The following is a 15,599-nucleotide window of genomic DNA, read 5'->3' as shown; positions in this document are numbered from 1 at the left end:
AGTTCTGAACAAGCGAGGGTGCTCCTCACAGCCCTTCTCGGGGCGCCCCCACCTCCCTGCAGGACCATGACTGGCCTGGGAGATGCTTCGGTCAAGGCCGCGGGGCACGAGTGTCACTGGGACTTCCAAGAAGACACTTGAAAGCCCTCGTAAGATTTTTCCACCACTCTGGTCTCTGCTGGGAGCCAGGTGATGTCAACAAGGGGGCCGCCCTGTTAGTGTGGGTCCCAGAGCCAATGCCCAGGAGCAAAGCGCCTCCAATGCACTGTGGACAGGGACAAGCAGAAAGTGACCTGAGGCTTCGGGCCACTTGTCATTGAGGCCAAACAGCTTGAGAAGACGACTAAGTGGGGCTATGACGAGTTACTTAGCAGACCGCCTGCTAATTCCACCACGAATCTGCTGTGTGGTCCTCAGCAGCCCCTGAGGCCTCTGGGGCCCCTCACCCCTCCTTCAAAGTGGACAGCAGGCTCAGGTGGCCACTCCCACGTGGGACGGCTGGTGCCGCGGTGGGCTGTGTCTGCGAGTCCCTGATGCGGGCCAGCCCTGAGTCACTGAGCTCCACTCCGCCACCTCATGCTCACAGCCACGTGCCTCCCGCGGCCCCACCTGCTCCCCTTCCAGCACGAGCGATCTGGGGAAAATGCAGACGGGGCACAAGGGAGCTGTTTGCTGGGCTGAATGGGGCTGTAAGGAGCCTCCCGGCTCTCAGCTGAGCGGTGGGTGCCAAGGCCTCGCCCCTGCTCACGCACCCTCCCAGACCCAGTCCAGGCTGAGCAGAGGAGACGGACACAGCGGCGAAGCCGAGGGCCTCGTGAGCGTCGGGGGCCGTCCAGCAACCCAGGACCACACGTCCCTCTGCCCCTTTGCTTCTGCTTCGCCTGCCAAGCCCTCTCGTCCGTCTTGCTGCCGGCTTCTCTGAGGAGCCCCACGGGCTGCTCCTGCAGCCGCCGCCGCGTTCCAGCGGGCAAAGAACATGGAGTCAATGTGGCCAGGACCTGGCACGTGTGTGAGGGCAACAGAGCCACGCGGCATGGGCCACAGAACATCACCGCCTCCGTGATGTGCACCTCAGGGGCTCTGGTGTCCTCAGTGTCTGCCTCTTCCCTCCCACACCCCTCACAGAGCAGCTGGTGAAACACTGCTCCCTGGCCTGGGGTCTGTGTCCAGCAAAGGAGGACACAGGACCCTGAAGGATGGCTCAGTGGCTGGCCACCCTGCTGGCGAGCAACAGCCCGGGAGCTGTCCGTGGTGCTGACACTCGGGCCTGGAAACCCGTCTGTGGACCAGGGTGCCCTGTTCCCTGACGGGCTGCTGAGGCCCAGAATCACATGGAAGGTGAGTGACAGGTCACGAGACCACACTTCCCACCCCCACTTGCAGCCAGACCTCTGTTCAGACGCTGAGCCCATCACAGGGACCTCATCCAAGGGTGCCTCTGGGGCTCTCCCGGAGCAGCAATTCCCTGCAGCTGGGCCCGAAAGGAGGAGCCACATCTCCTAAGCCCATGAGAAAGGACAAGGAGGTGGAGAGGTAGCCAAGAGTGGGTTCTGCTGCTCATGCCCTCCCATCCACGTCACACAGGCCGTGAGCAGCCACTGGCATGCACACCTGTCCATCCCTCGCACACACCCTGCCTCCTGGAAGCATCAATTTGGCCCTGAGAATGCTCAGCCCAGAACACAGACTCGAAGCTCATTAGAGGAGCAGCTCACAGCCATCACACCTCCTGGGGCGGGACACGCCACACACCGCACGCCGCACCTCTTCAGGGCCGACACGCCACAGGCCACACCTCCTCAGGGCGGAACACGCCACAGCCCACACCTCCTCAGGGCGGAACACGCCACAGCCCACACCTCCTGAGGGCGGAACACGCCACAGGCCACACCTCCTCAGGGCGGAACACGCCACAGGCCACACCTCCTCAGGGCGGAACACGCCACAGCCCACACCTCCTCAGGGCGGAACACGCCACAGCCCACACCTCCTCAGGGCCACACCTCCTTGGGGTACAACACATCACAGGCCACACCTCCTCAGGGCGGAACACGCCACAGGCCACACCTCCTCAGGGTGGAACACGCCACAGGCCACACCTCTTCAGGGCCACACCTCCTTGGGGTGCAACACGCCACAGGCCACACCTCCTCAGGGCCACACCTCCTTGGGGTGCAACACATCACAGGCCACACCTCCTCAGGGCGGAACACGCCACAGGCCACACCTCCTCAGGGCGGAACATGCCACAGGCCACACCTCCTCGGGGCGGAACATGCCACAAGCCACACCTCCCCAGGGCCACACCTCCTCGGGGTGCAACACATCACAGGCCACACCTCCTCAGGGCCAACACACCACATGCCACACCTCCTCAGAGTGCAACACGCCACACGCCACACCTCCTCGGGTCAGAACACGCCGCACGCCGTACCTCCTAGGGCGGGACATGCCGCACGCCACACCTCCTCGGGGCGGGACATGCTGCATGCGGCACCTCCTGGGGCAGGACACACCACACGCAGCACTGCACTTTGAGAGTGGGCCTCTTTGATGTCTGGGCAGTGTGTGTGGTTTAATTTGTCGTTTTTCTTTTCTGCTGTCAGGAGGTGAACAGACACTGTTTCAGCTCCAAAGGAAGCTGGATTAATAACTCATGGGTTGCTGCAAGGAAGGGGAGGCTGGCCAGGCACCAGGCACCAGGGTCTTCATCCTGGATGTGCCCCCGACTGGCTGTGTGACCCAGGCAAGTCGCTGAGCCTCTCTGGGCCTCTTCTTGGACACAGATGGGGACTGGGGGTAGAAGTGACGCTGGAGGTGAATGCTCAGGACCAGAGGGGCCCCTGCACCCCACTCCCCAGCCCGCCCCACAGATCAGGTGGGCCAGAAACCGAGGCCTGCCAGCTTCATCATGACTCTGGGCGGTGGCCCCTCACCTGAGCCTGCTGGGCCGCACCCGTGATGTGGGGCTCTCACTGGCTCTTGGACGCGGGGACCTGCTTACTTGTGAAGTGCACAGCAGTGTGAAGAAGGGATTCCTGCTCTGAACTTGGGAGGACTAGCCTGGGCTCCTGGCCTCAGAGCACTGTCTCCCAGCCTTGGAGGCAAAGCTTCATTTGCATATAATTTGCATACAGCTGCTGAAAATGAGCCCTAATTCCCCACCCCTTTAAAACTGCCGCTTCTGCCATGAAAGGGACCTTCCCACACACACAGCCACCCCCAATCACCCCTCCAGGAGGGTGTCCCCTAGTCACCTCTCCGGAGCAGCCGGGGGTCACAGTGGGCGGAGCTCTCTGGGGGCCCAGGGCCCTGCACAGCTGAGACTGCAGAGGGCGGGCACTACCAGTCCAGTCCCACCTCCCCTCCCCCGGAGGCCTTCCCCAGTGGAACCAGCCCACACTGATGTGCCTTCATCCTGGCCTGGCGCAGTGCTGGGGGTTAATACTCTGTGTAGTTTCTCCTGGGCCTCAAGGACACCCCAACCCTGATCTATAAAACAGGAATATCTCAGTGACCCCAAACAGCCCACAACCCCACAGGTGTCAGCACCGAGGTGAGCACCATGTGTGTGAAGACACACCAAGGTGAGGGCTCAGCACCCGGGGCTCCCTGGCCACTCCCAGAGGCAGACCCCCCTCGTCTGAGCAGAGATATCTTTGAGGATAAAGACAGGGCGATGGGGCCCCTGCCTGGGAGAAGTGGGGGGCCCCACTGCTGTCAGCCCATCCTTGTTCAGCCTGGAAAGGCGCTGGAGTGCGGGCTTATGTCACCAGACGCCCAGAGCCACTGAGCACAGCCCCAGGACCGTGCCCCTGCGGGCTCGGCACACCCCAGCCCGAGTCAGTGCCCATCGCCAGCACAGACAGAAGGCATGTCACCCCACATCCCCACATCATGGGTGTGGTCCAGCAGGCTCAGATGAGGGGCCATCCCCTAAGGTCACAATGAAGTTAGGCTGCAGCAGCACTGGTCTTGAATCCAGCCCCGCCTGTTCTGTGCGGGCCAAGTGGGGTGCAGGGGCCTTGTCTGATGATTGCGCCCCGGGAGCAGAAGGGGGCAGGTAGGAAAGCACCCCAGTCCCTTGTGCACCGTGAGCCCTACACTGCTGTGCCTACGCTCTGCTGGGCAGCGCTAAGCCTATTTATGAAGCCCCGGCAGATGGAGTTACATCCCCCTGGATCACTGTTCACGCCGAGCACGCCTGGTGAGCAGCAGGGAGCGCTCCGGACACAGGCCTGGGAAGGGCGGGGCTCTGGCACCCTGTGCACACAGGTCACCCCTCCCCCCATGGCCCCTGGGACACAACCACTCACATTCCTCAGCAGCCGGGGAAACTCGAACAATCTGAACGGAGACTCAGCGTCCTCTGCAACTGAGGTGTCAAGTGCTCAGGCCCCAGCAAAACCCAATCATGGCGTATTTATCCTGCTCAGCCTCCCGATGAAAAGGTGGCCCCCTTCCCTGCCCCAACACATGCTCACTGCCCCCCAAGCAGGTTCCCATGGCTTCCAGCCTGGCCAGGCAGCAAACACCCCCCCAACTGCCTAGGATGCAGCCTCTCCAGACTCCTAAACAAACATCCTGTCACTAGAAACTCGATAGTGCAAAGAGTGCGTCCCTCGTCCTCCCCTGGGGCACCAGTGGGTGAGTCCTAGGTTGATGCCAGAGGAACCCTGGCCTGCAGGAATGTGGCCCGGGCCAGGTGCCCTCAGGCTGCTGAAGGCCAGGCTGACGTCCTGTCTCTGCCCCATGCACTCTGCTTTCCCTGCAGTTGAGGACCTATCTCCCCCACATCCTCCCGGGGGACATGACCACCAGGGGCCAGGTCAGCGTGGCCAGGTGGGCTCTTCATCAGTCCTGCCTTTGCTGTGCCTGGATCAGCTCCGAGGCCGAGCCCCTCATGCACCTGCCCCGCATGGCCCCAGGCCCGGCCCCACTGGAGGCCTTTGCTCGTGGTCTGATCTCACCCACCCCGTGGACGGAGCCCCAGCTGTGCCTCCTGGGCCCTGTGCCGTCCCGCCCTCACCGGTTCCTGGGAGTGTGGTGCTGGGATGCACATTACTGGGCACTGTCCTCGCGCCAGGCAGGGCAGCTCGAGCCTGCCTCCTGGTACTTCCATCCTGCTCAGGAGACACATGAGAGTTGTGGGCAGAGTGGAGAGAAGGCTCAGGAATCCTCTGATGGAATTTCAGCAAAGACCCAGAGGAACCAGCAGGCAGGATGCATGGTGGGGGGGGGGGCAATGTTGGTGGAGCCCCTGTGAGGGCCAGGAAGGGCACTCCTGCCTTCGGCCACCTGAGCACCACCACACGGTCCTGGGGGCAGGGCGCCGCAGTGACCAAAGGCTTAATACAGAGAAAAGGGCCTGGGCTGGAGCCGCAGAGTGAGCAGTCCACGTGTACACCGCCCCAGGCCGCCCTGCAGCCAGTGCACGTGTACACCGCCCCAGTCTTCCCTGCAGCCAGTCCACGTGTACACCGCCCCAGGCCGCCCTGCAGGAGTCCACGTGTGCACCGCCCCAGGCCGCCCTGCAGGAGTCCACGTGTGCACCGCCCCAGGCCGCCCTGCAGGAGTCCACGTGTGCACCGCCCCAGGCCGCCCTGCAGCGGTCCACGTGTACACCGCCCCAGACCGCCCTGCAGGAGTCCACGTGTGCACCGCCCCAGACCGCCCTGCAGGAGTCCACGTGTGCACCGCCCCAGGCCATCCTGCAGGAGTCCACGTGTACACCGCCCCAGGCCACCCTGCAGTGGTCCACGTGTACACCGCCCCAGGCCATCCTGCAGCAGCCTGCGGGGACCAGAGCAGGGCTGGGCAGGGTCAGCCTGGAACACACAGCAGCATTCACTGCCCAAAGGTGGATGCCACCCACAGTGGGCACCGCAGTGCACAAAGGTGCATCTGTTCCATCTGGGGTGAGGTTCAGACTTGAGAGGTGCTGAGTGCAGGCTCTGCGGGGAGCAGGGCGCTCCCAGGGAGGCCGACCTGAGCAAGGGCACCGGGCACACTGGAGGGCTGAGGGCACGCAGCTCATGCGGGCTTTCTCCCGTGGACACCACTACTGACTTGCTGGGGCCCGGTAAACACGGCCCTCCCCTGGGCAACGACACCCTGGTCTCAGCTGCCGGGGGCCGGCATCTCTGGGTGCCCTGGGGCCAGCCTGGAACAGGCGTTATCCACAAGGGTCAGGGCACGGTCCGGGGCTGTGCGGCGCCACCTGCCCTCCCACGGCCCACAGCCACCCAGGCGGAACCAGGCCAGGAGGGTCCAGCTCTGAGACAGCGCACGCGGCCAGAGGTGAGGGACAGAGGAGGGGCTCAGGGCGCAGCCGCTCCGAGAACAGGACCGGCCGCCCCTTCACTTTCACCGCCACTGCCTTTCCTGGTCATCTCAGCTCAGAGAAGATATATTTTTGTGTAAAAAAAAAATCAACAGGTATAAAATGATACCCTTCATACAGTACCATGAAACACACACATGTACGCGCCACACCCCAAGAAACACATGTGCGTGTATGTGCCGCACCCCAGGGAACACGTGTGCGTGTACGCGCCGCACCCCAAGAAACACGTGTGCGTGTACACGCCGCAACCCAGGAAACACGTGTGCGTGTACGCGCCGCAACCCAGGAAACACGTGTGCGTGTACGCGCCACACCCCAGGAAACACGTGTGCGTGTATGTGCCGCAACCCAGGGAACACGTGTGCGTGTATGTGCCGCAACCCAGGGAACACGTGTGTGTGTACGTGCCGCACCCCAGGGAACACGTGTGCGTGTACGCGCCGCACCCCAGGAAACACGTGTGCGTGTACGCGCCACACCCCAGGAAACACATGTGCGTGTATGTGCCGCAACCCAGGGAACACGTGTGCGTGTACGCGCCGCACCCCAGGAAACACGTGTGCGTGTACGCGCTGCACCCTAGGCGCATAGCAGAGACGGCTCCGGGCCAGTCAACATGCCCAGGAAGAAGGGGCTTCCAGGAGTCACTCAGCACAGTGTGGGGCCCTCCTGGCCCAGCCACATTCTCAGGGTCTAACTGAGGGTCTGGGAGCTGTGCACCCATGCGCTTCCTGCTGCCACGGTTGCTGCCCCAGCCATGCAGGGCAGGCTGTGCTGGGCCATGAGGACACTCTGCTGCGAGAGCAGGACAGCAGGGTGCCCTGCCGCCGATGGCAGTCCAGCAGCTGCTGCTCAAACTCTGAGGCCTCGGCCACCACGAGCCTCCCGCAGGGCTGGGGTGGTGCAGAGGAGGGTGGGGAGGGCTGGAAAGTCCCCAGGAACGTGGATGCTGCAGGGGCCAAAGTGGGAAAGGTGGGTGGGGAGGGTGAGGAGCGGGCACAGGGAGGGCTCCTGGGAGGTCCGCGGGGTCCGGTTCAGGCAGGCTCGGCCCATCCAGAGTCCGTAGGGCAGCCACAGGCATTTGGGGGCCTCATCCTCCTCATCGGCTAGCAGGGGGAGACAGGAAAGGTGAGCCTTCACCAGAGCCACAGCAGAAGGGACAAGGAGGTGCTGGGCCGTCCCTCTGCACAGGCACCATCTGAGGGTCACAGTGCCCTGCGACGGGCAGCAGGACCCTTGGCAGGACCAGTGTCAGTAGTTCCGAGTCCCCCCCAATAATGCCGAGGGTGGGGCCAAACCTGGCCCCTCCGAAGCCGGGGCAGCCAGCGTGTCGCACGTGTCCGCCCATCCACCTGCCACCTACGCATCCAGCCACCCATGTTGGCCAGGCCACTATCTATCCACCATCCAGTCCATCTGTTTACATCCACCCCTTCCTTTGCTCATCCATCTATCCCTCCACTGTCTGATCGTCTCTCTCCTCCACCTATCCTTCCTTACACTCATCCGACCAACCATCCATTTACCCACCCACCCACTCCTCCATCCACCCACCTGTTCGTCTCTCCACCACCCACCCTCAACGCACCCACCCATCCAATTACCCTGCTTCTGTCCACCCATCATCCATCCATCCACCCATCCAACCACCTGCGTGTCCCTTTCCAATACTCAGTCTATCCATTCATCTGCCACCCATCTGTCCATCCAGGCAACCGTCTGTCCGTCTGTGCCCCGACCTGTCCACCCCTGGATGCCCCAGAACTTCCCCAGGGCAGCAGAGAAGCCCGGGACATGGAGTCCTACGGACGAGGCTCCATAACCAATCTGCCTCTCTCTGGGCTCAAATCCCTGATCTGCACACAGGAGGCCTGGCTGCAGGGCCTCCACCCTCCAGACTGTCTGGGTGGAGACAAGTCGACCAGTGTCCATGGCCCTGCAGGGCTGTGGTGAGGCCTGTCTTGCTGGAGACTTCCTGACACATTGTACAGAGTGGGGGGAGTGGAGGACATTACTGTGGCTGTACCTCCTGGGTCTGAGCCCGCCATCCCGCCCATGGCACAGGGGTTACTGCTGGGGATGGAACGGGGCAATGACAGCCTCACCCCAGGAACAGGGACGGGGTCTGAGCCTGATGAGGCGTCCACAGGCACAGGGCTTCTGTGCCATCGCCTCCTCTTGTTCCTCCTCCTCCTCACTGGCACGCCTCCCTCCCGTGGCCCGGGCCTCCCCCATCATGCCTCCCTCCCGTGGCCCGGGCCTCCCTCCCATGGTCCAGACACCTGCCCATCCTCCGACCTGGTGGCCATGGTGCTCGTGGAGGGAGCACCTGCACTGCTTCGCCCTGAGACAAGGCTTTCTGGGGCGAAGACCCTGGCAGGCACCACCGCCAGGCGAGCGCCCACTAGAGAGGCCAGGCCCTGGGACTTCCGATGAGCTCCTTCCCTATCACACGGGGCCTGCACCTTCTACCCTGGGGGGCCCTGGAAGGACCAGACCTGGTGGAGTCTGGGGTGCAGGGCCTGGCTGCCCTCGGGGCTGGAAGCTGTGGGTGGGGGCTGGGGCAGAAAGCCCCGAGCCGGTGTCAGCAGACACGACCCCCAGCCCTGCCTCGGCCCCACCCTGAAGAAGAGACCCTGGCACCCCAGCTTCCTCTCCTAGGGTGGCCTTCTCCCTCAGACTCTGAGTCCGCAGGCCTCTGACAGAGAAGGCGGCAGTGATGGTGCCGCCCCCACCCTCACACGCACACACCGCAGAGCATAGGTCCGAGGCCCTGTGGTCCCCTGTCCCGTCTGGGCTCCCGGAGGCAGAGGAGGAGGGAGCACAGCACTCTCTCCACCTCCTGACCTCTGCCCTGCCCACAGCCCTGCTGGGGTCCATGTTATCACCCTCACATTCCCCACGACAGCCAGAACCCCTTTCCCAAGAACAGCTTCTGACTCCTAGAGCCCCAGGGAACGCGGGCACCCTTTGCCCACCTGTCCCCACTCTGGCCTCTGTGCACTGTCCCCTGTGCCAGGCTGACACGGGCTGACCTTCGGGATGGAGTGTGCTCTCCCAGAGAGCCAGCCCTGCTCGGGCCCAGGGCCCGCAGCCCCGACAGGATGTCTCCCTGCCCTAGCCTGGACGCAGGCCCTCAGTGCATGCTGGCCCGGCAAGGAGCAGAGGGCCAGAGACCGACTGGTGGAGGACAGCTGTGGGCCCCTCCCGGCAGGACAAGGCCGAGCCTTGGTGGTGGCCACAGGCCAGCAAGGAGGCCTGGCAGTCCGTCCCCAAGGCTGCCCTCAGCTGGGTCTCAACCAACAAAGGCCTGATCTATGTTCTCACGCGCTCTGAGCCAGCCGCCTGTCCCAAGCCAAGTTCTGCTGCCCAGCTCTAGCCGGGGGCCAGGTCAGGGCCAGAGGCAGACCACACAGGTGTCCGCAGCAGGTGGAGGAGCGGAGGGTCAAGCAGCCAGCTCCACGACCCCGCCCTCCAGGAAGGCGGCACACACCCACAGACCCCGCTTGCCCTTCAGAGGAAAAGAGAGAAGACGGAGCTTTCCGGGAGGGCTCCTGGGGAACCACAGCACGCCCAGCACCCTCGTGGCCGACCCCCATCAGGGGTGGCCCTGGTGCCTTCAGGGGTGTGCACACCCGAGCGGCACAACCACCTGGAGGCGCCGCCCCGCCCCACCTTCCCCCACCAGTCCTTCTGCGCTCAGGGAAGACCCCATGGGTGCGCCCATCCTGGACGAGGTCAGGACCTGAGCCTTCTGGGGACAGGGACAGGAGGGGCCAAGGGCCACAGGATGGCCCTCTGCGGACTTACCTGGTGCCGGCTGGCTCCAGCCAGGAGCTCGCTGGCGGCCTGTGTGTGTGAGGACGCGGCCTCGAGGCTGGCTTCAATGCTGTCTGCAAATCAAGACAACAACAGCAATTACTGCATGCAGACAGGGGTGTGGACGGCCTCTCCCCCTCTGTGGTCACCGAGGTCCAGGCGAGGGGTCTGGCCTCCGGGGAAGCAGAGGCTGCAGAGATGGGACGCTGGGTCGCCTGCCTAGTGTAGGCCCTGGCCAGCCCAAGCCATCAGGATGGAGGGCCTGGAGGTACCCCTGGAGCAGGACACCCCATTCAGGAAAGGGTGGAGGCCAGGTGGTTAGATTCTGTCCCTATGGGTGGACCCCACTGCTGGCTGGGCCTTGGCCTCTGAGAAGGGGCAGCGCCCCGGTCCTTACACGTCTTACGGAGCTGCTGGGGGACTGTGGCTGGGTCTGTGAACACACTCCACACGCTGCCACTGGGCATTGGGGCACCGACCCGAGAATGAGCCCCCGGCTGCCGAGCTTGTGCTATGCTGGGGGTGGTCTCAGCCTGCCCAGTGATCCCCGCATCAGACAGTGACCCGTTGGGCTAGCTCCCTCCTGAGCCCGAGGGCTACAAGGCAGGGTGCAGCCCCACAGGACCTGCCCATCAGCCCAGGCCACTGCCTTCTCCTCAGCTTGAAGGGCCCAACCCGGCCAGGGCAGCTCCGGGCACAGGCCCGTCCTCTCAGCCCCAGTCCAGCCGCAGGGAGGCTCAGCAGGAGCTTCCCTGAAGGGCCTGTGCTCAGAGAGTCCACAGGCACCCAGACTCGGCCAGGCCTCCGGAGCCCACACAGCTCCTCCAAACGCACAGAGCACAGGGATGCACCCCACGATGCATGGGCACAGGGGAGACAGGAGAGCTGCCGGCTCAGCAGCCCCGGGGCTCAGCAGCCGCAGGGCACAGGCACCGGTGGACGCTTCTGCACTCGCCCACGGCTGTGCTCAGCGGCCAGCCTGCCAGCCCGAGCACAGGCCAGTGCTGCCCAAGGGAGCCATCTCTGCCGCCAACCCCAAGTCAGCCTCAGCGCTTCCCTGCCCCGCGTCTCCGCCCCGCCGGGAAGCCCTGCCCCGCCCCGCCGCTCGCTCACTGTCACCCAGTGAGGCACAGGGACACTCCCGGGAGGAGCTGGTGGCACTAGCAGCCAGTCAGTGCTGCCCAAGGGAGGCGGCCCAGCAGCCGTGGGGTCTAGGGAAGGCGCTCCTGGCCCAGGGGCTGGCAGGGTTTGGCAGCAGAGAGCTTCCGAAGGGGCATGGGGACTCGGAGGGGACGGCGCCGAGGTCCGGCCACACTCCAGGGATGAGAACTGCGGGACGGGTCTGAGCCCCACGGCACACGTGTGACTGCTGCCCTGTGGCACCCCAAAATCAGGTCCGGCCCTGCCCCCGCACCCACGCTGTGGCCCAGGCCCGTGACCGACGCCAGCCCACGGGGGCTCGGTGCAGACCCGCCCTAGCAGCGCTGCAGCTAGTCTGCCGGGGGCAGCTGGGCGCCTGCCTGTCCCACGAGGCAGTTCTGTCCACGCCGGGATCCTCAGGAGGGAGCTGGTCCTGCTCCTGGCTTCCTCCCAGTTTCTCCCAGCAGTCCCCGGAGGGAGGGCCCAGAGGGGCTGGGCCGTGAGGTGGAGGCGCGGCCCACAAGGGTGCCGTGCTCCTGACAGGGGACACTGAGAGGCGCCTTGCGGCTGCGGTGGCCGCGGCAGGAGGAGGTGCTGGAGGAGGCGGCTGCATGTGGTGGGCAAGCCCAGCCCAGTGCCCGTTGCATCCTCACCAGGCACAGAAACTTCAGGCCACGGTGGGGCCTGCGGCTGGACCCCGGGGCAGGCCCTGGGAGGCTGGGACACCAGGTGTCACCCTGTCTGGTCAGACACTGAGAGGAGAGTCCCCAGGATGAGTGCAGGAAGGGGTCCGAGGGAGGAGAAGGTCACCCTCCCCCCTCCCCCACACTCAGGACAGATGCCAGGGGGGCAGGGGAGAGCTGAGCTGGCTGTACTGGTGGGAGCGTGAGGCCCACGACGCTGGCAGTGACCCAGGTGCTGAGGCCCCTGGAGGCTGCGCTGGTCGTGACGGGACAACCCCAGAAGACCCGAGCTCGGGCCAGAACAAACCCGCTCAGCCTGAGCTCCTTGGCTCCCGGGATGAGCCTCAGTGTCGCCGCCTACAGGCAGAGAGGGGCCAAGCGGTGCCGGCGTCTCCACAGCTGCAGCTCTCCTGAGGACGCTGCTCTCGTGGTCCCGCCCGTGGTCCCGCTGCAGGAGGGGCCCACTTACTTGGCAGGGGCTCCCAGGCCTGGCCCTCGCCTGGGGTGGCCGCAGCCGAGAAGGTCTGGGCCACCGTGCGCTCCACAGGCGTGAGGAGGAGGCTGGGGCCTGAGGGCACTCCGCCAGCTGCTTGCGCACCACCCCACACGGTCCCGCCACTTGTGCTTGAGGTCGCCCAGGTCCCGCGGGCAGAAGCCCAGCGCGTTCGCAGCCTGCAGCACCCTGCTCCACACACGGAGCTCCGGGCAGGCGGGCCCGCGGCGCCCTGAAGAGCAGTGGGTAGTGGCGCGTCACCTGCTGCACCAGCACCTCCGTCTCCTGCGGGCTGAGGTTGGGCCTGAGTGTCTTGGTGTGGGAGTGGGCCCCGGGCCGCAGGGCTGCCAGCCCGGCCCGGACAGCAGGGCCGCCACAGCTGTCTCGGGGCTGGAGCTCCGCCGGCAGGTGGCCTCGCTGCTGCTGGACCCTGGAAAGGCCCAGAGGCTGAGGAGCAGGGGGAGGACGTCGGCGGCCAGGAGCCGCTGAGACAGGCCCATGGAGAGCGGAGCACAGCAGGCTCACGGCCCCGCCCTCACTGTCCCAAGGCGCATAGTGGCCCCAGCTGTGGGAACAGGTCAGCCGAGATGCGGCCCTGGGCCACAGACACTGGTCCCCAGGAGCCCGCCGTGGCTGCCACAGGTCATCTCTCCCCTGCCCCCGCCCCAGCCGAGACCGCCCCTCGGATCAGTCCACCCCTGGGACTCAGCATCCTCGGCAGGGGTGGAACCATTCTGCACACCCACCCGGCACAGCCAGGGGCCCACAGTGGCCAGTGGCGGAAGGACGCGGGACAGGGCGGGCCTGTGACAGGTGCTCTGGGGAGTGACAGGACCAGGGGCTGCCCGGGCCATGGGACAGGCGGCCCAGGGCAGAACAGCGCACCCCCTCCACTCACTCTTCCTGGGGGTGCAGGCAGCACGGTGAGGTCGCGGGGCTGCCCCCTGGCTCTCTGGCCCTAAACAGACCTCGGAACTGAAAGGGTCCCGGGCCTGACGGAGGCAGGGGCTCAGACACAGCGCAGGCCCACCCACGAGGCAGCAGCTCAGCCACAGAGCAGGGTGCAGAGTAAACTGGGTGAGTCCCCGGGTCCTGGCGGGAAGCTGTGTTGGCCAACTGGGTCTGGGTGCCAGGGGTCAGAAGGCCACCAGTTCCTACCTGCCCCTCAGGGCACCCAGGCACCAGGGGCAGCAGCAAACACCACCTGACCACCCAGTGTGGTGGGACCGGCCGCTGGGTGGCGCTGCGGCTCCTGGGAAGGGACTTGAGAGCAGCAGGTGTCGGCCCTCCAGGCACAGCTCTGCCCCACCACACACACCCACTTCCTGAGAGGTGACCTGGCCGACAGGAAGCCACCAGCACAACCGGGACCCCAGGGTGGCTCCACCTCCACGCCCACCCCCACTGCACTCCGCAGGGGTGCCCACTGCAGCATGGCCCCCTTGGTGGGGAGGGAGGCCCAGCGTGGGGGCATGGAAGCCAGGACTCTTCCATGAGCATAACGGTGGGCCAGCCTGGCCCCCCAGGGGAGGGAGGCGGCAGGTGCTCAGACCTCCAGAACCTGCCCTGGGCCTTGCTCATCCGGAAGGCAGCTCTGCCCGCACCTGGGGAGAAGGGCAGGTGGGCGGGGAGCAGGTGGGTACCCACCGATGGCATCTCCTTGCTCTGACACCATGGAGGCCAGGTCCTTGATGATCTGGTTCACATCCAACAAGTCACTCTGTGGAAACAAGACGGTGGCATTAGGTGCCTGGGCTGCAGGTGCAGAGATCAAGGACAACGCCACCAGGCCGTGCTAAGTGCGAGCCAACCACCAGGGTCAGTCCACGGTCACGCCGAGGGTCTGCCCACAAGTCAGACAGGGCTGAGATCTGAATACTCTCTCCTGACTCCAAGGCCAAACCCCAAACTCTCTGAGAACCCCGGGGCCACGAGCTCCTACACGGGGGCGAGGACCCGGGGTCAGCCCCGGGGGGCTGCCGTCTTGCACAAGCAGGTGGGTGAGCATTGGAGGGGGGACGAGGCCCAGCACCTCGGGCCTGCTCTGCGGGCTCCCAGCACAGGCTGCACAGCCAGTCCTTAGGGGAGGGGGGCTGGGTGGGAGGTGATGGGTGGGAGGTGATGGGTGGTGATGGGTGGGTAGACGGATGGGTGGGGGGTGAGTGGGTGGGTGGGTGGGTGATGGATGGTTGGTGAGTAGGTGAGTGAATGGATGGTGGATGGATGAGTGGGCGGTGGATGGACGGGGTGGGTGGATGGATGAGTGGGCGGTGGATGGACGGGGTGGGTGGTGGGTGAGTGGGTGAGTAAGTGGGTAGATGGATGGACGGATGGATGAATGGATGGACAGAGGGACAGTGAGGGATGGTCACCCTGTGGCTATCCAAACACTGAATGGCTTCATGAAGCTGGTGCAGGGGTAAGGAGACCTGGACCAGACACTGGGCACCCCTTGCCCGCAGACCATCTTACCTCCGTCTGCCAGCAGAGCAGCAACAGTGCCCGTGAGAGACACGGCCACACCGCTCCCTGTCAGCCCATCCCAGCCGGCCGCCCACCCCAACCCTGCAGCTCATTCTGGGGCCTGGATTGATTTCCACAAGGGTCACTTCACCCCACTGCAAAATATTAAAGGGAAATTCATTTTCTTGTCTGGGAGTGTTCTGGGAAATGAAGCAATTAGCATGATCTTAAATGGACACATACTATCAATTGTAATTCAATTACTGGGCTGAAGTTGCAGGGATAGGCCCATGGCCGGGAAGAGAGTGGCGAGTGTGGGGCCTGTGGATGCAGGCTCTGGGGTCTGTGGCAGGCAGGGGAGCCGAGTGGCCTTGAACTGGGGCTATTTTCTGGGATCTGCATCACCACAGACTTTCCTGGGTGAGGCCACTGGCTGGGAGGCCAAGCTTAGGGTCCACTAAGGTCGAGACATCAAGGTCACAAGACAAAGACCACAAGCTCACCAGTGAGAACAGCAGAACGGGGCAGGCGCCGGGGCTGGGCCTGGAGCGGGCCTGTCACCGCCGGGTAGGGGGCACGCCAGGAGGAGGAGGTGCCGAGGAAGGGGCGCAGACAGGCAGCGCACAGTGGGAGTGTCTGGGCATGGGCAGCTGGC

At 64.9% G+C, this 15,599-nt stretch overlaps 1 protein-coding gene across 1 annotated transcript in view; it reads right to left on the bottom strand.

Annotated features, from left to right (window-relative positions):
* Positions 1-15,599, bottom strand: part of TSNARE1 (t-SNARE domain containing 1) — a 75,208-nt gene that overhangs the window by 16,971 nt on the left and 42,638 nt on the right. The window contains 2 exon segments of the mRNA XM_036281307.1: positions 10,157-10,239; positions 14,129-14,201. Coding sequence (XP_036137200.1) covers positions 10,157-10,239; positions 14,129-14,201 — 156 coding nt within the window.

This window comes from Molossus molossus, unplaced genomic scaffold, assembly GCF_014108415.1.
Source record: "Molossus molossus isolate mMolMol1 unplaced genomic scaffold, mMolMol1.p scaffold_m16_p_33, whole genome shotgun sequence".
Taxonomy (NCBI): Eukaryota; Metazoa; Chordata; class Mammalia; order Chiroptera; family Molossidae; genus Molossus; species Molossus molossus.
The sequence above is the reverse complement of the archived record's forward strand: the minus strand, read 5'-3'. Positions and strand labels throughout refer to the sequence as shown.